At 36.3% G+C, this 23348-nt stretch overlaps 1 protein-coding gene across 9 annotated transcripts in view; it reads left to right on the top strand.

Moving 5' to 3' along the window:
- Positions 1–23348, top strand: part of SNAP91 (synaptosome associated protein 91) — a 149080-nt gene that overhangs the window by 52085 nt on the left and 73647 nt on the right. For all 9 annotated transcript variants that reach the window (XM_086707336.1, XM_086707339.1, XM_086707338.1 and 6 more), the window contains exons 5-9: positions 64–166; positions 1851–1944; positions 3670–3781; positions 13462–13568; positions 17970–18011. In XM_086707336.1, the coding sequence (XP_086563462.1) occupies positions 64–166; positions 1851–1944; positions 3670–3781; positions 13462–13568; positions 17970–18011 (458 nt within the window). The remainder of the gene's footprint in view (positions 1–63; positions 167–1850; positions 1945–3669; positions 3782–13461; positions 13569–17969; positions 18012–23348) is intronic.

Genomic DNA, 23348 nt, shown 5'->3' with positions numbered 1-23348 from the left:
TAACCAAAGCACAATTGAAGGTATTTTATTAATTAGTTTTACTTCTTCTGCCCCTCTCCCCAGGTTATGATATGTCTACCTTCATAAGGCGCTATAGTAGATATTTGAATGAAAAGGCTTTCTCTTACAGACAGATGGCATTTGATTTTGCCAGAGTGAAGAAGGGGTATGTTTGGGTTTTTTTTTCTTTCTCATATTTATTTGAACAGAGTAAGTCTTTGGGGAATACTCGACTTTCCTTAACTAAGCTTAAATGCCAAATAATTTGGTCATGAAGGCCCAGTTTACAATCACCTGAAAAAAGAGACTCAATAGTATTTTAGAACTCAGCCTTGAGATTGTAATATGTATTACTTCATGTATATTTTCATGCAGAAAATCTAATTTGCTGCCCAGAGTTGACATGGTATAACATTTTATTTGTTAAAATCAATTCAAAATTCTTAAACACATATATTCCTTTAAATAATTTTAAATGGAGAAATTTTAAACAAAGGTCATTCAAAGTTCAAAGTACAGTGGCTCTAGTTGACAGTAGTTATTTCAGTGTGTTTTGATTGAGGCAAAACTGAACACACACACACACACACACACACACACACACACACACACACAATTGAACTGATTAGTAATACTAACCATGGATTTAGAAAACCTCATCGAAAGAGAAGCACTTGATTTTAATACATGATTATCATTTATTTCCCTCTAAATTGATGCTGAATTTCATCAGAAGTGTTCTGCCATAAATTTGTGCAGATCTTGTATCTGTTCCTGATTTGAAATAATGGCAAGATATTTTAAGTTTAATATTTTAATCTCAAGAATCCACACAAAAAGACAAAATTCTATTTTTTTTCTAATACTGACCCAGGCTTAGCTTTGATACACTTTTTTTTATCATGGTGGTGAACAATATAAACTTGCCCATTCAAAATAATTAGCTTCTTGTGAGTGAACATTTTATAGAATGTTCGGTTTTTACTTCATCTCCTTCTCATTATGGATGATTCTAGTTTACATGCTTTCCTCTGACTTCCTACATGGGCCTGGGCAGCCATGGCTGTTGTTCCCAGCTGCATTGCGGCCTTTCTGTAGTAGGTCCATAGCCTTCTTAGGAACTTCTACACCCTTTTATGGGCACTTAAGGATACTTTGGGATGCTTTCCCTACCCTCGAAGTGGGAGAGACCCTGAAAGTTGCCATCATTAGCCTGTTCACATCACCTGGGTATTTCCCTCAGTTACTTCAATACTGCCATCACTGGATGCAGGGGCCCCCTAAGAGGCCTGTGGGTAGGCACAGGGTTCAGTGCCTTCTCTGATGCACCCTCCGTCATGAACCTCTGGTTGTGTCCTCTGCAGCTAGTTAAATTCTGTCTCCTTTCGGCCAAACTGTGCATATCCGCTTGCAGTTTTCTCCCCTTGATAGTTAATAGTATACACTCTGCACTCCCAGCCCTACAGGTTTCAAAAGCTTCTAAGACATGTGTTCTCTCTTTCTCTCAAAAACAAGCCAATAAACTGGCATTCACAAAAACGTATACCTCTGTTATAGATTTGGAAAAGTACATCCAATAATTCAACTGATCTCTTTTATCCAGACCACACTGCTTTCTTCCTTAGGGCAATGCAGAGAAAAAGAAAGCATTGCCTGTGTGATTGAGGAACGAGAACGGGTAAGAGGAAGTAGTGTAGAGAGGGTAATCAACTACAGCCTCTTAATATCTCAAAATCATCCCGTAAGATTAACAGGGAAATGGTGGGGGGCAGCTTAGAAGAATGCATGTGGTCTTGAGTTTTCCATATACAAGTGAGTTTTATCTTTCTCTTTTTTTAAAAAAATTGTAGGGCCGATGGTGTAATGAGGACAATGGCTCCTGAAAAGCTACTAAAGAGTATGCCAATACTGCAGGGACAAATTGATGCGCTGCTTGAATTTGATGTATGTATCTCACTAGAAAATGTTTCTTACACAGTCAATACTGTCTTTTGTTTGAAGGTGGGCTACAGGTAAAGCTGGGAATATGCTCAGGAAGCAGATTTAGATCTCCCCCGTTTCAATGAACTAGAAGAACACTTCGTTTAGGCTCTTCGCACAGTAGAGATGACCTTGGTTGCCCAGTTTGGGCACTTTACCAGGTGTTTACTTAAGTCATGGAAAAATACAAATGGTGTGTTCTCAGAACCCCACTTCAGAACAGGATGATGGTCTTCTGTTGTGTTTGACAGGATGAAGAAGCTACAAGATGTAACTTTAGGCAGCTAAATAACTTAGCCTGCTCTTAGAGGCCATTTTATATAGATAGCTTAGATGATACGATCCACCAAAGAGAATTATCTTTGCTTTGTCATCATCTTTCTTCCTAGCGATACCAATGTGATATGTGTCTTAAAACCATACCTGTATCTTGAGTGTGATAAATACACTGACCTACATATGTGATAAGATCATGAAGAAAAGCACACACTGCATGTGCGCACACGCGCGCACACACACACACACACACACACAAACTGGTGAAATCTGAATAAGTGGGGAAACGGGAAATCTGAATAAGTACAAGTGAAACTGGGGAAATCTGAATAAGATTGGTGGATTGTAGCAATATCAATATCCTAGTTGTGATATTGTACAGTAGTTTTGCAAGATGTTGCCATTGAGAGAAACTGAATAAATTGTACATAGAATTGCTGTATTTTTTTTTACAACTGCATGTGGATTTATGATTATTTCAAAATTAAAAGCTTCAGTAAACATGTCTGATTCACAAAAATAAAATATTTCTGACACGTGAGAAGATTCTTGACTCACATTAGCTTTCCTCTCTTTTGGTGGTTGCCTGAAACAAAGATTTCCCTCCAATATTAGTAACTTAAAATTTCTGCTAACATTACACAGTTTAGTCTGTAACTGAGTCCTGGTCACAACATTCATCTCTTGTGAAATTTCAGTAAAATCAGCAAAGCATCTTGTTTTTTTGATGGATTTTACAGTAAAGATTTCACTAAGTATTATGGAATTGCTTCTCTTAACTTTTTTTTCCTCTTTATTCATTTATTTTTCTTTGCTTTTCTTGCCCTTAAAAACAGTGCTGTCTTGGGGGGGGGGGTCATACAGGAAAAAAGAACAGACCCTTGAGGAGTTGGGAACAAGGGTTGGGGATGAGGAGAAATTATTCTTCTTTGCATTTGTGATTAGAGTGTTTGGTGGATGGGTGAATGTTATAAGTCTCAAGAATTATTTTGGAGGTCGGTGACTAAGGTGTCTACTCCCCATGTGTGTGCTTCCTCGCTAAGTCACTTCAGGTCCCTTTGAACCCTTCCACAGAGACCTTTACATAGGGGAAGTGGAAGAATATAATATAGCATAGTAAAAGTAACAAAAGACTAGATGTTTAGAAGTGTATTTGATTGACCTGTGGATCATTGGTCAAATAGGATGTATAGATGTCATATAATTGATAGGACTAACTCCACTGACTGAAACTGAAGCAAAAAATATATATACAGTCCATCTTTTAATATTGGCAGAGTTACTAAAAGAGTTATACAAATTTATAGAATGTGAATTAATTTCTTAGTAATCATTTGAGACATTTCCATGTGCTCTGAGAAAAATTGTCATTTAATGACATGCAATTAACATTAAATTTTTATCTTTTTTTAGGTGCATCCAAATGAGCTAACAAATGGTGTCATAAATGCTGCATTTATGCTTCTTTTCAAAGATCTTATTAAACTTTTTGCTTGCTACAATGATGGCGTTATTAACTTACTTGGTATGTAGAACTGCTAATGGTATGGTATCTTTGAATAAAGACTGTATCAGAATGCAAAGATTTGGATACCATAGACTTACTATGTAATAATCTAAATATATGATTCATCGAGGTCACATTTCTCTGTTCTTAGTCAAGAGTAAGTGCAGGAAACAGCACTGTAGATGTTTTAAGCAGGAAGGGATTTTATACAGGGATTTTGGTGCTTACAAAGTATTGGAATTACTGAAGGTTCTAGGCTTTGCCTCTTGGACTAAGTCCCAATATGTTCTACTCTACTGTGCTAACAGCTACCTCTGGTACCACCTGTAGAGATGTGTAGGGAATAGGAAGCCACTTGTCACCTCATCAAGTATAAGGGGTACTCTAGCTCCTAGGGTCCCTGACCCATATAACCCAACAGTGGTGAGCAAGGTACCATATCTTGGCCAGTGGTTCAGAGCATATACTAGAGTGTTTAACTTCTTAAGGTATCTTCTTCGATACCTTTAAAATAGTGTCTTCTGTAGACCATTCCATCATTATGTAAGGTCAGCTATTTCTGGACTGAAGGGATTCATGCTACGACTGACAAATTCTGTGGGATGCATCTGTTGTCTCACTTCTTGTGCAGTAAAATAGAAGTAGGATTGTGTGAGATACCGTGATGGGGAATAATTCCACAGATGGTGGCACTGGCAAAGCACTATGGGCAGAGGTGATAAATCCATATCCAGGATGAATTATCTATTATGCTCTTTTCCTTGGTAAAAGGAATTAATCCTTAACCTGGTACTTGGAGGATGACTCTGTACTCCCTGGATTATGATGCCGTGGTAGAAGTTCAGCATTGATCTCTGCTTTTGACAGACTAAGGGCTTAGCAACAGTGGCAGATACATCAGACTATGTGGTTGGACCTATTCACAACCTCCATTCTGATGTAATCACTTTGTTCATCAGTGTATGGAGTCCTCTTATCCCCCCGATCATTGAGAACCTTTTTGTGGCATATGGCCTTTGGTCTACATTTGCATGGAATGAAAATAGTCTCATGCTCTTTATCCTTTCTGAGAGGTCCACCCACTCCTTTTCTCCAGACCTCGTCACCCATCTTCCAGTTTTATTTTTTCTAAGTTCCTGGTCATCCAGGCCAGTAGTTTGCTCATATTTTGGGGGTAGTTCCATTTGTCTCACCATCTTTCCTTTGACCTAAAGTAGAATTCAGATTGATATACTGTTTGAAGTTTGGCCTACAGTGAAAGATTTCTTTCCACTCTCAAGGTCATCCCTTTGTGGGGATTTAATGATTCAGCAAACCACTTTTCATTAGTGCCAGCATGAGAAACCATCTCTAAACCAACCTTGAATTCTTTTTCTCCTCAGTCTGCTGGTTATGGGGAGCTCCCCAGAGGGATTGGAGGGAGAAATGCAGTGCAGAAGAGTCAGTGTGCTGGGAATATGAGCCATCTGTCTGTACAGCCTGCACGGGGATTCAGAGTTGACTTGAGGCTGACCTCTTCCATACCACTCTCATTTGATGATAGAGTGTTCTTGCGCTTGCCCAGCTTATGGGTCTGTAAATTAGATAACAATTGAGGTCTTATGATCACTTGATATTCTATGGTTAGAATCTCAGCCTCTATAAGCAAGCCAAGAACAGTTTTTCCAAAGGAGATTAGTTACTGTCTGAAGAAGACATGGCGCTGCTCCAAAGCACCAGAGGCTTCCACTGTATTTTCCTATTGGAGTGTGCCAGATGCATTCTGCAGCATTTGGATCTGCCGCAGACACTTTGAGTACTTTTAGGTTTGTGGGAACAAAGGCCCATGTGGCTCTAGTTTGGAGCAGTTGCAGAACCTTCCCCTGATCTGGATCCTACTTATATCTGACACCATCCCTGATACTCATTTTAGAGCTGAGCACACACATATTGTATATGTTACCTCCAAAACTAAAAAAGCTCAGCAAAACTTTTGCCTACATTTTAGTTATAGGGGATGCGTGAAGCAATTTGTCTTTGACATGGAGGGGACCTCTGGACCCTAAGAAACTTTGTTGATGTGGCAGGTCTCTGAACTTTCATAAATTCTGTCTCCCACCCCATGACATACATGTGACTTATCAAGGCATCCAGCATTACTGAAATTCTTGCCCACCGGGTACAGTCAGCCTGATATCGTTAGCGTGATAACCCATGGGATCATGACAGCTAGAGAGGTTGATATCCTTGAAATAAGACAGCAAGTGTATGATATCATCCCTGCCAGATGGAAGCAAACTACTTCTGATGGGCTCTGTTTATTGAGATAGAGATAAAAGAGTTTGCTGGTTTGATAGCTGCCCATCAGGTGTCAAGAGTGATGCTGATTCTATGCTGGTAAGGAGGATACATCTGGGAGTCTGCAAGTCGGGGTCATCACCTGATCAGATTCACAGTAACCTATTGTAAATCTCTATCCACAACCCATTTCACAGACCAGATATGCAGGTTAACTGAGGAAATGATGGAATTGCTACCCCTGTGTCTTTCAAGAGGTCAGGAAACCAGTGTGGGGACTCTGCTAGTTTCATAGTGTTTCTATTAGAAATATATATTCAGGAAACTGGGGAAATAACCACAGATAGTGTAATATATCCACTGGATGCACTTTTCTTTTATCACCTAATCCCCAAAAAACTTCAACCCAAATTGGTAGAATGAATAGTGACATTTTGGGTCCACAGGGAGTAGCATCAGCTTAGCGTCAGTGTTCCTGAAAAGTCTGGGTATGTCCCCTTCCCCTGGGTATAGTCACCCTGGTAAGGGTCCCTTTTGCAGAAGAGTAAGAAAAAGTGCTCTTGGCTGTGTTTCGAGGACATTTCTCAAGAATATTTGGAAAGCTTATTAAAATTCAGCTTGCTAAACCTCAACCCAGACTTTCTAATTCAGTAGGTCTGGGGTAGGGCCTGAGAATTTGCATTCCTGGTAAGGTCCTGAATGGTGCTCTTGCTCCTGGTCATGGACTTCAGTTTGGGAATCACTATTTTAGAGCTACTTCCAGATACTCAGGCTAGCTTTTGAATCACTGTTTTGTGGCATGTTCACCCAAATTGACAAATTATCAATTATATATATCCAAAATCTAATTAAATACACTTTTCTTCCTGGTCAGAACCTTTAGAATCTATACCAGCTGTCTACATTTTTATCAGTGAGGGTTTCCAGATTCACAGGGAAAAATTCAAGATGCCCACTTACTTAAATTTGTATTCAGATCAACATAAATAATTTTTTTATGAGAGAGAATGTGCATTTGCATGCATGTGGGGGAGGGGCAGATGGAGAGGGAGAGAGAGAGAGAGAGAGAGAGAGAGAGAGAGAGAGAGCCCGCCCCGAACAGGCTCCATGCCCAGGGCAGAGCCCCGTGTGGGGCTCGACCCTACGACTGTGAGATCATGACCCCAGTCAAAATCAAGAGTCAGACACCAAACCAACTGAGCCACCCAGGAGCCCCATGAATAATTATTTTAGTATTAGTAAGTCCCATGCAATATTTGAGACATAGTTATACTAAAAAGTTATCTATTTACAATTTAAGTTTAAGTCAGTGTCTTGTATTTTATCTGGCAACCCTACTGCCAACAGAAATTTGTAAGAACTTGCACTTCTTTTAGCCTGTATATTTTTTTCCTCCTGGGTCAGACTTTGTACTTGTCTCCCTAGGGCATGCTGGCTTCTAAATCTCATTCTAGGTATTTAGGCAGTTGGCAAAGGGAAAGGGGTATGAAGTAGATGGATTGGACATGAGAAAATTTTTCATTCCCTCATGAAAGGTGGCTTGATTACAGGATCTCCAATCAGGGCAGGAACAGCCTCTTCAGACAGAGAAGGAAAAGCTTCTTCTAGCAAGAGTAGCTCACTTTGGTTTGAATCTACCCAAGCACTCTCCTTTCCAATTTTCCTTCTCAATAAACATCCTAACTTTCACAAAGGAGACCGTGGTAAGGCTGGGAATTTAACTTAACGACATATGTTGTAATTCAGCAACCTACAAGATTAGACTCTGACTTTGAGTGATGACAGGCCTGTGTCTGCCAGAGATAAGATTATTTGAGGGCACTTTTGGAGTATCACTGTCTGACTGGTGCCTTGAGCCAGTAATTTAAAATCCTGTGTTGTCGTTGTTCTTTGGAGTCAGGAGCAACCATTCACTCTATATTCTGTTTGCCTTATTCCCATCATGGTGGTCTGTCTCAGCAGCGGCTTGGTCTGGTAAGCTTCATTTTAGCTGCTCATTTGAGAAAAACAGAGGTGATGATTTCAGTAATTATTTTACTCCTGCATAGCACAGACTGTGAGAATCAATTTTTTGATAGTTGTGGGCGGTCATCACTGCCTTCGGATCCAGCCAGTTACACATCTAATCCCGGATTCCTATCTTTGACATTTTTGAGGGCCTGATTTCTACAACCACTTCAAATACCAAATACAATGTACTTACTCAAGAAACAGAAACCACTCGACATACTCTAAATTTAGAAAAGGATCTAATGTAGGGAGGTGGGTGCTTAAGTAATTATCAGAAGCCTTTAAGGACCTGGTCTAGGCTCAGCCTCCTGAATGACTTCCAGAACAATAAATTCTCACACACCAGGGAAGCTACTATTTCTGAAGTACACGGAAAATAAGAAGCTGCTGCCACCACCTGAGCTGCCTTGCAGCCTGAGGAAGCTAGAGAACGGACACCTGAGGCTACCTTCCAGGAAGTAGGGAGTCACATCAAGTAGGAGTAACCACTACTCAAAACCTGGGAAGCTGGAGGGTGGGCAGTGGAGTGCTGCCGAAAGATAATGTATCTCACACTTCTAGGAACTTTCTTGTGACAGAAATAGCTAAAAATGTGCAGGAAAATAGTTTCTGCCTCCGTTTTACCTTCCAGATCTCTCACAGGTCTGTCTAATTTACAGAACTGATTTTGCATCTAGCTTCCTGGCTTCTCATGAGTCTAGAAAGAGAGAGAATGGAGGTTGGGTAAGGCAATCAGACACACTGGCCTTAGAGATGTTGCCTTATTGGGGAAGGATACCTGCCCTTAATATGTAATGCAACACTGTGTTACCTTTATTTCAGGTGAGAGTGTTTCTCAGTAAACCAAATAACAGATCTTCCTTCCCTTTTTTTGGGGCTTATTTTACTCTTCTTACCACTCATAAATTTGAGTTTTTGTTGAAGTTCATTTCTAGCCAGTTTTTTGTGTGTATATTTTTCACTGAACACCCTATGGTTTCCTATGGAGATACGAATCTCCAATCTGTTGTTTAAGCCCTTACCTTTCTTCCAAGCTTCAGTTTTGCAGGCCTTATTTGTAGATATTGAAATTTAGATACTGTGTTTTTAAAATTCAGCAATCTCTAAAAAATGAACTCTTGAATTTGCCCTTCCTAATCTCCTTATTTCTGTTGATATATAAGTCCTTTAAAACTAAAACCTGCTAACTTTGAGTTGCTCGTCTTAATGCCTTAGCCAGTCAGAAATGAAGTTCTGCTGATTTATACTTGTGCCCTCTCACTAGTGTGTGTCCTTGTTTGTTTCCTACTTCTGCTTCAAGAACATTGGACTTACTGCTTTTACAATTTTCTTAGCAATTAAACATGCGAAGCCAGGGGCGCCTGGGTGGCTCAGTTGGTTAAGTGTCTGACTCTTGATTTTGGCTCAGGTCGTGATCTCACAGTTCATGAGATTGAGCCCTGCTTTGGGCTCCGTGCTGATAGTGCAGAGCCTGCTTGGGATTCTCTCCCTCTCGCTTTGCCCCTCCTCTGTACCCCACCCCCAAAAGTAAACAAACTTTAAAACCATGTGAAGCCATGTGATTCTCCTTGATTGTCTTCAACATCTACTCAAATGCAGCTATTTTACTTTATTTTGACTTCAGAAAGAAGACTGTAGTAAGAATGCATTTTCTCTTTATATTAAAATAATAACCATGCAATATATATATTTTTATTTCATCTAATTTGAAAAAGATAGTCTGTTGGCTAACATTAGAAAAGGTGAGTTGTATCTTCATATTAAAGACCTGACTTCAAAAGACGTAGAGGTGTGCATTCTTGCCTCATCATATTCTGGTGTTGAGTGGCCTTCATTCAACGTTGCTGTCAAATTGCTCATGTGAAAGTAACATTCTAGAAGATATGTACACTTGCTATCCTGAGTGTTTTGAGACAGGTATGGTTTTTTTGTTTGTTTACTAAATAGTGCTGGGAGTTAGGTTTATAAATGCAATATGGGTTTGTTTTAATTAAAGACTTCACGAACAATTCTCTGCATCTAATGTTGGAATCAATAGTGGTGCTGCAAATCTTTGCAAACATTTTATCACTATGATGAAACTGATGTGCGAGCAAGAAGATGCTTTCCTTCTGATGAATGCTCATTAGTAATAGTCCACATGCACAGCCTCAGTGTACTTCACAGGATGAGATTCCTTTTCATCTGGTTCTTTTCATTAGGACAGTTGTTCTATGAAAATTAATACTAATATGACAAGGGAATTTATCAACACATTATAAAGATTACGTTACAAAGGCCAGATTTGAAATTTAATACTGAAAATCAACATATGTTATCTTTAGTATGAAATAAAGACAGAGGCTCCTTTCTGGATGACCCATCCCTTCTGTTAAGGGTATTAATTCCTTGGGGTGCCTGAGTGTCTCAGTCGGTTAAGCGTCTGACTTCAGCTCAGGTCATGATCTCACGGTTCATGGGTTTGAGCTCCACATCAAGCTCTGTGCTGACAGCTCAGAGCCTGGAGCCTGCTTCAGATTCTGTCTGTCTGTCTGTCTGTCTGTCTGTCTGTCTCCATCTCTCTCTCTCACTCACAAAAATAAGCATTTAAAAATTTTTTTAAAAGAATATTAATTTCTCAGGGCGCCTGGGTGGCTCAGTCAGTTAAGCGTCCAGCATAGGCTCAGGTCATGATCTCACAGTTCATGGGTTCAGGCCCCGCGTCGGGCTCTGTGCTGACAGCTCAGAGCCTGGAGCCTGCTTCAGATTCTGCGTCTCCCTCTCTCTCTCTGCCCCTTCCCCGCTCATGTTCTGTCTCTCTCTGTCTCAAAAATAAATAAATATTAAAAAAATTAAGAGTATTAATTTCTCTTGGCCATACCCTAGTCTGAGGGGACAAGGGAATCTCACAGCTTCACTTCTCAGTACATGTTGCTTTACTGTGTCATTACCACTGTTACAGTAACAATTATGAAATTATAACCTAAAGCCATAATAATTTCATATCTTTTGTTACCATATCCTAAATTACCATGAAAGGTAAGAACAATTTAAAAAGTATCCAGAGGAGACAAGTTGCTCAAAATTCTGATGCATTAGTTCTAAAAATAAATTGAGATTATTCAGTTGATTCTTCTTTTTGTGTTATTGCTGAAGATCTGATGCAAAGAAATAAAGTTAGACTAGTAAAGAAAAGTAATTTAGACATTTGGAAAAAATTATTTATGTGAAGATTATTTAAAAAGAAAGAAAGAAAATTATGTTTTACCAGAATAAATCATTTTTTTCAAAAGTTTAAGTTAAAAAATACTTGTTCCCTTATAGCGCCATGATTCCATCTGTAGCATTAGACAACAGAAATGGGTGGATAAAGATTACATTTGGCCAGTTTTTAAAATTGAAGCACAGCTGACACACAATGTTATATTCATTCAGATGTACAACATTTTGATTTGACGATTCTATATGTCATCACTCAGTGCTTACTGTAAGGGCAGTACCTATCTGTCAGGATATAGCGTTATTACAGTATTATAGAAGGGAAGGGAAGCAGTGTTATTACAGTGTTATTGACTGCATTCCCTATGCTGTACTTTTCATCTCTGTGACTGACTTATTTTATAATTGGAAGTTTAGACCTCTTAATTCTCTTCATCTATCCCAACCACGAGTTTGTTCTCTGAATTTAAGAGTCTGTTTATTTTTTGTTTTGCTTTTTAAATTCTACATATAAGTGAAATCATATGGTATTTGTCTTTCTCTGTTTGACTTGCTTCACTTAGTGTAATACCTTTGGGTTAGATTTGGCCATTTTTTAAAAGGCTCACTTCCGTCTCAAATCTCAAGTGGAAAACAGTATGTGTTTGTTTTCTTGATCTTTTTCTTCCCTTGAATGCTACAGCGGAGGTCTGTGTTAAATGTAAAATTACCCAGACTGTCAACAGAAGGTAATGAGTAGCTACCCTCAATAATTAGTTCTTTGTGTAATTATATATTATTAAACCTTTCTTGAGAAAATTAAAAATACTTTTAAGGTAGTAAAATTACATGCTGAATGAAATTAAGAACTTTAAAATATGAGAGAATATAAAAATAGCATGAGTTTAACAATGTGAAAATACAACATAATGAAGAATAGTGAATTATCTTCAGTTATGATCTAGAGTTGTCTGGAAGCTAGGGCAGGGTCTACTGTGTCTCCATCTGCAATGTCAGTAATTATTGATGGAATGAACTGATGAATGACTGGCTGCAAAAAAAATACTGATAAAGTAATGGTTTCCTTCCAAAGATGTATGGAGAAAATACACTCACATACTGTAAGTATAATGGAGCTATAGTACCTTACTGATTGTGAATTCCAGTCTTGGGAATGCAAGAGAGAGCAGCAAACGGATCCTCCTCTGTTTTTCTGTCTAGGAAGTTGAAGGTTAAGAAAAAGGATACAATTATGTATTAGAAAGTCATGATGAGTTTGGTAAACCAAATGGTTTTCACAAAACGCCACTACTTTGTAACTAAGAGACACATTATAATGTTTGAAAAAAATCACTTGTGGACAACAAAAGTATCAATTTATAAGGAGTGTAGACAATTTAAAGAATTCTTTAATTTGGATAGGTTTATTGCTTTATGATGAGCTAGCAAGAAAATAAGAATGCTGTAGAACACAATCATAACTTTTGAGATCATCAGCAAGTATTTGATAAAGCAGGGTACTGGGACATACAGATCATGAGTTTCACTTGTGACATTTCATATGTTCTTCTACTTTAATTGTGCTTTTACTGTTTAAATGCCTTCGTTTGAGACACCTAGAACATAACACTGCTCTTAAACTTTGTAGGTCTCCTTGGTTAGGTGCTTTAGTACCTCATGTGGGTTTTAAGGCCTGGTGTTTTGATCCAAACATTCATTTAGGTGTTTCAAAAATTGTGGGTTTATTTATTTATTTTTATTTTATTTTTTAATATTTATTTATTTATTTATTTATTTTTGAGAGACAGCACAAGCAGGGAAGGGGCAGAGAGAGATACAGAATGTGAAGCAGGCTCCAGGCTCTGAGCTGTCAGCACAGAGCCCAATGCGGGGCTCGACCCACTAACTATGAGATCATGACCTGAGATAAAGTCAGACGCTTAACCAACTGAGCCACCCAGGCACCCCATGTTTACTTATTTATTTTGAGAGAGAGAGTAGAGAGCACAAGCAGGAGAGGGGCAGAGAGGAGAGACGGAATCCCAAGCAGGCTCTGCGCCGATAGCCTGATGCTCACAAACCATGAGATCATGACCTGAGCTGAGATCAAGAGTCCAATGCTTAACCAACTGCGCCACCCAAGCACCCCTAGGTTTTAATTAATAGTATTAACGTAAACTTAGAAGAAAATTGAATACAATAGCCTTTTCAAAATGCTTGTCTATCTCTTCCAGAAAAGTTTTTTGAAATGAAGAAAGGACAATGTAAAGATGCCCTAGAAATTTACAAACGATTTCTAACTAGAATGACGCGAGTATCTGAATTTCTCAAGGTTGCAGAGGTAAGTAATATTAAGCTTTGTTGGAAAAACATTCCAACAAAGAATATTAATTTTGTTAATATTAATTTATGTATCTGGAGTCAATAGTAGGGTTTATAATATGTCAAGACATTCTGTCCCAGAGCCCCAGTGTGTTAGGATTGGAAGTGAACTCAGAGGTCATGTCCTCCAGCTTCTCATCCACAACTGTATTCTGCACTCCTGCATCCCAGTTAATGATCATTCTGTGTTCAAATACAGGTGTCCTGGACACTGAGCAGATTCTCAGCTCTGCAAGGTGGTTCATCTCCCCTTCTAATTAATGGCGATCTTTGATTGTAAGGAAGGGCTTCCTTTTTACTGATCCCTGTGGGAAAAAGCCCTTAGGAAAGTCTGTGTATTGTTGTTAGTGTGTAGAAGTCATAAATATGACCTTCTTACTTTGTCAATGACTTAAACACAATGAAAAAATTAAACAGAAAACTTCATTACTTTTATGAAGTTTATACATTGTTTCTTAAGGATATCTCTTTGTTCTTAATCATAATAACTGGGTAACCATACAGTTGGTGTTCCTGAGGTTACCTGTAAGTTAGTGTTTTATGAAATCCAGTTATTGATGAATACTGATATTGGAAGATATGACATTGTTACTATAGTCCTTTGGCAGGATGACCAGTTGGTTCTTCTCTTACATGTCAGTGAACGAATTGTTAGCACTAACTGGAGTGCTGTGTAAGGGGGGGTTCTGAAGCATATGATGCCATGGATATTGGACATTCATGCCATGTTTTTGCCATTTTCAGAATATAACACCAGAACAAGCGTTTTATACATACAATTCCAATGCACTCTAGTCCGTGCATTATCTATCTTTCAAATTTCATCTATTCACAAGGAATAATAATTGTCACATTCATATTAGGAGACTAAAATAATGTTATGAAGTGCTACCTCTTGACCTTTGATCCAAATACTTTGTAATCAGAATAAAAGTCTTTTTTTGTATATAATATGGGAAGCAGTAAAGAAGAGTGTATAGGAATTACATATGCATTAAAGCATATTCATGTGTACTTCTCATGAGTTTATTGATGTTGGTTGTCTTTAAGGAGGGATAGAATTGCTTGAAACTTTCACTTTTGCTGCCACACAAGTTTTATTTTTTGTATTTGATAAGATTTTCCTGTGGTTTAGCCTTAGTTATCAAAATAATCTAGTAAAATTTTCCCTTTTTTTCTGTGAAAAGATCAGTAATGCCTAAGCATCAGAGCAGAACATCCTTTCATTGTTTCATTAATTCTTGGTGCACATGCTAGTCAGTTTTCCTGTCTCTTACTGTATACGTTAAGGTAAGAAGCTGGGCATGTGACAGCCTGGGGTATATGTTTCTCTAATCGCTAAGGCTGGGTTCAAGGTCTTCATGAGAAAGGGGGTATTTATTGATTCATTCTGGATTTTTTTAATGTTAATGTTTGTTTATTTTGAGAGAGAGAGTGTGTGTGAGTGAGCAGGGGAGGGGCAGAGAGATAGAATCCCAAGCTGAGTGTGAAGATAGAATCCACACTGAGTATGAAGCCTGGCGCAAGGCTCAGTCTCATGGCCATGACATCGTGACTTGAGCCAAAATCGCACATTTTACTGACTGAGCCAACCAGGCGCCCCATTCTGTTTTTAGATGTAAAACTTTATTTTATGTCTCTTGATAACCTCATGTCAGCCTGGGCCCATGTCAGGCTGTCGAAAAGAAAATATATAGAAATTCAATGTCATTCTGAGAGTTTTTCTTCAAATAACTGAATACAATATTATACTTTTAGTTGAACGTTATGACCAGGACTTTGTTATAGAATGATACTAATTTACAAAATTATTTTTCATAGAATAAATGCTAACCCACAATGGGCTAACAGTAACCATTTGTGTTTTCTTTATTTAAGTTACATTGTTCATAATTTGGACATTAATTGTTTGAATACCAGTGTTGAGTGGTTTGGTTATGATTGGTAAATACAGAAATTTCTTAACACATGTACAAAGCTTCCCTCTCTACCAGACGGCTCTTGTGTGGTGTGCATATGTGTGGACTCATACCAAGTAGTTACTTTGTAGTTAGTGCCATTTTCCTGAAGAATGTACAGAAGACTTGCAGAATGTCATTTTTAAAATACAACTGTGTATATTGGCTATTTGGCAAATGTTAATGAATTGTCTGCCATACTAAAAGAAATACAGACTTGTCAAACAACTAGTATGGAAATATTCAAATATCCCAGAAGAATTGCTTAAAGTGTAGAAAACTTCCCATGTTTTGAATTCTTACAATGAAGTCTCCTAAAGCAGAGAACTGAAACTTTGTAAAATGGTTGTTTTATAGGTAATAGGCGTTTTTGCTAAACACACTTCCTTTTTTATAGAAGTAAGTTATTCTTAGTTTGCTATTCTAAGATAAATACCAAGTCGTAGGAGTTATATCTCCCAGAATATTTGCAGACAGAAAGTGATGAGATTTCTTTAATACAGCCACCCCTCAGCTCAAGCCTTCAATTACATTATGGTTCAGAAGTTCAGGTGAGTGAAAATAGCAGTGTCAAGGAAGAATTCCTAAATTATGTCTTTCTGTTCAAGAAAGTTGTGTTAACTATTTAAGAGAAACACATCACCTTTTGCCAAGAAGATCCCAATATTAAAGATCCATAATACTTTAATTTCAAACATGCTGACTTCATTCATATTAATATTTTAATGGATCACCTAAAGAGGTATTAAAATATAGAAATAAAAGGAATGAAGTTACCTTAGTTTATAATTTCCATAATTTGTAATATTTAAGTGAGTTTAGGGAAGCAGGAGTAGCTTCCCTAAAGTCAGAGTTCAGTCATTAGCAGGTAAAGTCTACACATCTGGGAGGAATCTGCAGCCTAAGTTGCTCTAGAGGGATGAGGGTCAGTGCTCTACCTCATTGGTTCTTCACACTGGGCAATTAATGCTCCCCTCACCTCCCCGGTAACCAATGTCTTGAGACATTTTTAGTTGTCTCAACTGGAGGTGGGGGAAGTCTACAGGCATCCGGTAGGTAGAGACCGAGGATGTTGCCAGTATCCTACAGTGCACAAGACAAACCCCACCAAAGAATTATCATCCCAAGATGTGAATAGTGCCAAGGCTGAGAAACCCTGCTGTATATAGAGAGAAGGCAAAAGAAATAACTTAGTTAAGCATTTGTCACACGGGTAGATTTTCCGACCTCCAGTTTGTCTTATTGTCTTTGTAGGAGCCGAACATTTATGCTTCATGTATTGGCTTCTGCATTTCCATCAACATCAAAGCAGTTCATTTCTCAAAGAGAGAGACTTAATTTAACCCACTTTGTTCCTTTGAGCCTAAATTTCATTATTTACATAAAATGAGAGAATTTAAGTTATGATTTGTATTTTTCTCCAAATTTTTATTTTGAATTGTTTTAAAATCTACAAAAGAGTTGATAGAGCATATAGTGAACACCTATATACTCTCTTCGTTGATTCACTTCATTAATATATTCCCATATTTTTGCTTTTTCTTGTTCTTTCTTTCTCTTTTTCTGCTCTTCCTCCCTCCCTTACCTCTCTCCCCAAGCTACCAACACTAAAAATGCACATATGCTTTTACCTAGTAATTCCATTTCTATAAATGCATCCTACAGATGTATCCACGCAGGTGCAAAATGGTGTGTGCCACATTATGTGTAAGGCAAGAGATTGGAAGCAACTTCAGTGTTTGTTAATACATGACTCGTATAAATAAATAATAGGAAAAGACGCTGTTGTAAAAATAAGGAAACTCTATGTGTTAATGTGGATATAGGTCTAAGATACATCGTTAAATGAAAAATATAAGCCCAGTGTATGTAATACACTATTGTTGTATAGTAACATGGGAAGTGAATATGTATTTATATATTTCCTGTTTCCTTGGATATACATAAGGAAACTCTGGAAGGATACATAAGCAACAAACAAAATGGTTCTCTGTGGGAAGAGGGGTGGATACTATACTCTGAACAAGTTATTAAAATGAACATTCCCTGTCCAGAGGACTTACTGAGTATAATTAATTTAAATTTAGTATAAGAATTTTGTTTTAGGCTTTTAGTTGCCATTAGCCATGGAGGAAACCTTTACATTTTATATTTCAATTTCTTAAGTCTTTTTTGGGGTGCCAGTAAAATTCTGTGCATTTGTTATATCTAACTACATTAACAAAATCATTGCTCTGTTATATTGAGTAGAAAACTACACAAAGCATATTTTCAAAGTGAGATTGACAATTCTTTTATACCAGGATTGAGCCGTACTTAACTAATCCTGTGGGTAATCTGTTAAATGCAAAGAAATTAATTTTAAAAATTCCCATTAGTAACTTATTTTTTTTAATCTGCAGCAAGTTGGCATTGATAAAGGTGACATTCCTGACCTCACACAGGTAAGTGATTCTCTGAATAAAAAGTATAGTATACTTTACTATACCCCTATAGTGGTACTTTATTAAACCACTATAGTGGTTTGCCATAAATTACCTAGGGCATAGTCTTGTAAGCATTTAATGCATTTTGAATTTAAGTCAGCCAACTTTCCTGGAAATTATTTTGGCTTGCTTATTTTTTCTAGCTATTGAATATATTTCTGGAGATAATGTGAAGATTTTCCTGCCCGTTTAACACAGTTTCTTCTTTAAAGGCAACTGAATTTACTTATTGAGACTGTGTTTTCATTCTTCAACTTGATTCAAAATGAAACCTTGAATAATGTTTGAAAAATGCTTTATGAACAGTGACTATTGGTAGGCATGTAGTCAGAACATTAGGAATGTTTTTTCTGCTATTCTCCTAGTTTTTAACATTTCCCAGGTATGCACTGACTCTTGACTCCCCTGTGAAGTGGAAGAAATTTTGTAAAAGAACCTTTAAAAAAAAAAAGTGCTAGTGGTAGATAAGTGATTTTTCTAGGGACCATCTAGTAAGCAAAAGCAATAGTGCTGCTATCTTATCAATCTTTTTATGTGTCAAGAGGGCACACTGTAGGGTTCCTAATATGTAGAATCAAGACCATTCACGTGTGCAGAATTACTTTGTGACTTTTCTCATAATTGGCAGGAACTGTTTTTATTTAATCAGCTCTTTACTCTGTTATGGTAAATTCTATCCCAAACATGTCCTTTAACTAGAGACAGTGAGATGATAAGAGAGAATATAGAGCTTCTTGCATACCAGCAATGAATGTATGAGTTTCCTGTCTTTGTAAATAAAAACTAATTGTAATAGAAGGAAATGTTCATAATGAAAAATACCCAGTTTTTAATAATGTCAAAATGTATATAACAGACTATAATCCCTTGCAATGTTTTTAGATTTAAAATAATATTAACCTTAAATTTTTATTAAAAATTAGAGAACCCCAAAGTAATAGTCTCTGTATTTATCTTATTAAAATACCAACTAAATACCAATAATCTTTCATAAGTAAAATTTTGAGAACAATTCAAACATGATGGCATTGTACTTTTTGCCTTAAAAGTTGGGAGATCACTGCTTCTAGTAGACAGAATATTAATATATTTTTGCTATTATGAGAAGATAGTGTTCTTTGATCAGATATGTACCTGAATAAGATATTAGTATCATTTTGGATATGGTTTAGGTATTAAGTATGTAAAGTACCATTAAAATTTTTTATTAGATATGGATGCATGAATTTAATAACGCTGTAATAAAAAGTGAAGACAATCAGTATGCTTTCATTTTAAATTATTTAATGATAACAAACATTTACATTGTAGTTTAGTAAAATAGCCCAGATGAATAATACATATTAACCTAAAAAAGGTAGATATTAAAATGTTTTGCTCAATGAATAGCTTTTAGAGATAGTAAATCACCTTTATTTAAACTGTATAGACCGCTCTCACTGTGGAATAAAAGTAAAACTATCATATCAGGGAGGCTCTCAGTTAAGAAAATAGACCCTCATTTGTCTCAGTTCGTACAGTGTTTGAAAGAGACAAAGTTTAAAAGAATGCTTAAATACCTTTTTGTTTTTAAAATTAGAAAATTGTAGGTATCATTGAAAGAAGGATTCACATACTTGGGTTTAATTTTTAATGTTACTATAGTATTCATTATCACTTACATAATCTCTTCTCAAAAAGTCCAGAGACATATTGTTTAACGTTGTACATTGTGTTACTCTAATTTGGAGAACAGATATCCAGTCCTTAAAGAAGGTAAAGCTGTGCCCTGGGTATTCTGTGGTAGAGATTCATTAGAATCTGGTATCATTCTTTCTTCTGCTATTTTAGTGTCCTTAAGAGCCACATAAACTTCCATGTTAACATTTATTCTTAAATTACTTCTTCACACACACTTAAGCATTCCCTAGTTAATTTCTCCAGCATATACTTAAATCTCAATACAAGAGTATTGAGTGCTTCTGAAATTTCTTAGTAAGTAACCTAATTGTGATTTCTGTTAGGATTGTGACAGAGCTAAATATACTTCCTAATTCTTATTTAGAACCCCTTCCATAGGTCTACTGGAGGCTTCTAACTGATCTGGCAGTTTAGACCCACTATGATGGTATGGTCAGGCAGAGCTGGAATGTGAACTATTCTAGGGTTAGTCCTTTAGACAGTGTTAGACCATGGTTAATCTGGAAATGGGTCACAGATACCAGGTTGTGTGGACTCAGTTTAACACCTTTGAGATTAGGTTCTCTCTGCCAGCTCCTGTGTGGCCATTACAGCCACTGAATCTAGCTGTGGCAGTGAACCAAAATACCCAACATGGAAGAGGGCTAAGGAGGAGCTGGAGATCAGAAGGCTACCTACTGACTGGGAGTAAGAATAGACTGCTTGTAACTGGAAAGATGAGAATTCTTACAGCAAGGTGGAGCAGAGGAATTCAATGGACATCATTTTGGTTGGAAAATGCACAATAAATACCAGTGTGGTCATCTGCAGCCCTCTTTAAATAATTTTGCATATAATATCAGAACTGCATTTAAATGATTTATGAACATCAATGAACTTTTTTAACAAAACATTCAAAAGTGCTATATTGGGTGAGAAGAAGAATAATACAGTATCAGAACTGCTTCTTAACACTTTCAAATGGTTTCTGAGATCTAATGATGAAAAATTTGAAGGATCTTTTGGTTGCTTTTTTTCCTGTTTGGTTTTAATGATGCATTAGAATCTAAAGTATCTGAATTGTAGATGAATGCTTCCTTTTTGATCCTGGGCTCACAAGTCGGATTTAAATTTGTTCCAAGAAAAGGATTTTCAAAATATCATTTCCTGTTTGGGGTGTGTATATATGTATGTGCATTCCAAATTTAAAATACCTCCATTTATGAAAAACATCTTAGGTTTTCTTATTAGGAATTCTGGTTGATCTGAAAACTGCTGGTAAAGAAAAGTTAAAAAACACACACACACACAACTGTCCCACTGATGAATGGATAACTGTGATACATTGCTATTACCTGTTAGCTTTCACAGGCTGACTCTGGTCTTTGGGTTGGTGTTTTCCACCTGATTGGCCCGTTGACTTCAGCATTTTTAAAAATAAGGAACTAAAGATAACTGCTAATTGTAGTTTGTTATTTTAAGTTCCTTTTCCAACAGCAGAGGTATTCTCAAAGTTTTGTTCCTTGGAAATTTGAGACCGTTTTTGTTTATTTGTCTACTATAGGCCAAGTTCTACTCCATGCCATAGATAGAGTTAAGGCAGTTGATAACTGCTACATTTGTGAATATTGCTATCAAAATTGTTTTTTCCTCCAAAAACACTTGAGGAATTTATTTCTATTACACTTCACATGTCCTTATAAGAACTATAAATGATTAAGCATTTTTAAACCTGTAAGATAAAATGCTCCAAATTTAATTGTATCTGCAATTCATTACAAAATAACTCCCCTTAAAGACAAAAGTCAGTTTTGTAGTCTGCTCTTAGTAAAAAATTGTTTAAGTATTATGATTTTTGTGACTGGTACTTTATTTTAAACTTTTCATCCTTAAATTATGAAAAAACCTTGCAAAAAGAATGGAATTGCAAACTGTCCTCTGGTTTTTTGGTTTGTTTGTTTTTAAGAAACTAAGGAAGTTTATAGGTGACAACACCACTTCTTTCTTTGTTATCCCATATTGTTCTGTTTTGTGACTGTAAGTAGCACTTGTCTTTTTAAACCGTTTTAGAATCACATTTTCTTTACTTTGCATTTAACATTTAGAAGACCTATGTCTTATAACCAGGGAGAGGTTCTGTGGCTTGATGTATTTTAATAAGTATTATGAAAATTAGCATGATAATGTTGAAGTTATTGGGTGTTAATTTGCCTAAAAATTGTGAGGCTCTATTTTTTTTCCTTTTAATAAGGCAATGCATATTCTCTTTATTAAATGAACATGTCTTTATAGTATACTGTTTGTTCTATAGAGCAAAATTTTCCTTACATCTTAAATTTTTACCTTTTTTAAACTTAGAGATATACTCTTATTTGCAATTTGTTGGAATTTGTTGAGTAAGTCTACTGTCACCTAAGTTATATTTTTAAATCATAATTTTTATAATTTTCTAAATTTATTACATCCCCTATAATCATTACTCTTTCTATTCTAGAGTCCATAATGTTTTAGATAATGGTCACAGGTCTGACTCTTTCTACCCTACCTCCATCACTTTGATGAAGTTAATATTTTTGTTCACTTAGTAACTTATATTTATAAATTTACATGTTTGGCTCATTTAGTAATTTATATTATATAATAATCATATAATTACATATATAATAACCACATAATTGTTAAGATGGCTCATGAATCTATTGGTGAAGTGAAAATGGTATTAGATATCTAGAACCTTTAAAATTAAAAAACTTTAATAAGAATTTTACTTTGTCATTATAGGTACAATGTAAAATGTACAGTTGTTTGAATTTCCTTGAATTCTGTGAGCTGTTTTAGCAGTTAGCATATTAAAAGTCTTCAAAATCAATTTCATATTAATTTGAAGGCTGTTAGAATTTAATGTATCTATAAATGTAGTTACATATTTCATTCGTGGAATGCTGTTCTTTGAATGCTTATGCTGCTGTTAAGGTCTAATTTAGGTTAAAATTATTTAAAGATGACATTAAATTTCTAATGTTTGAGGAATAGATGGAGTGGAATATATGTATGAACCTCATATTTCTCTTTCTAATATACAGTAAATGCCATCACTTTGTATTGCCTAAAATGTTATTATAAAAACAGTTCAGGTACCTTTTAACAAAAGAGTTAAATATATTAAATTTGGCAATACACAGTAGCTTAACATTATCATATTTGCTAAAGTATTTATTATGTATATAAATTAAGTAGCTCAGTAATAAGAAAATCTTAATTGTTGTTGACTATTAAAGTTGTATTCTTTTCTCCACAACTATCACTTACCCACCCCCCCTTTTACTTAATATAGTAGCAATTTTTCCTAACATGTCAGTCAAACAGAGATAAGTGAGAGTTTACTGTATTTTCAAACCTCTGTAAGTTTGTGTTTGGGCACTTATATTTCTTACTTAGATACAAATACCTATTCTTTTTTCATGTGGTCTTATGGAAATATGTGGTTAATTTGATTTGAGTTTACTGCATATAAATAGTATCATAGAAAAGTCTATCCAATGTAATCTCTACACTGAAACCATGCTGTAGTGCTATTTGTTATGCAGTGGGAGTAAGTATATGTACGATGGCCTGTCTGAGATTCCATGGAATTTA

This window comes from Puma concolor, chromosome B2, assembly GCF_028749965.1.
Source record: "Puma concolor isolate L17-30 chromosome B2, mPumCon1.1.hap2, whole genome shotgun sequence".
Taxonomy (NCBI): Eukaryota; Metazoa; Chordata; class Mammalia; order Carnivora; family Felidae; genus Puma; species Puma concolor.
The sequence above is the reverse complement of the archived record's forward strand: the minus strand, read 5'-3'. Positions and strand labels throughout refer to the sequence as shown.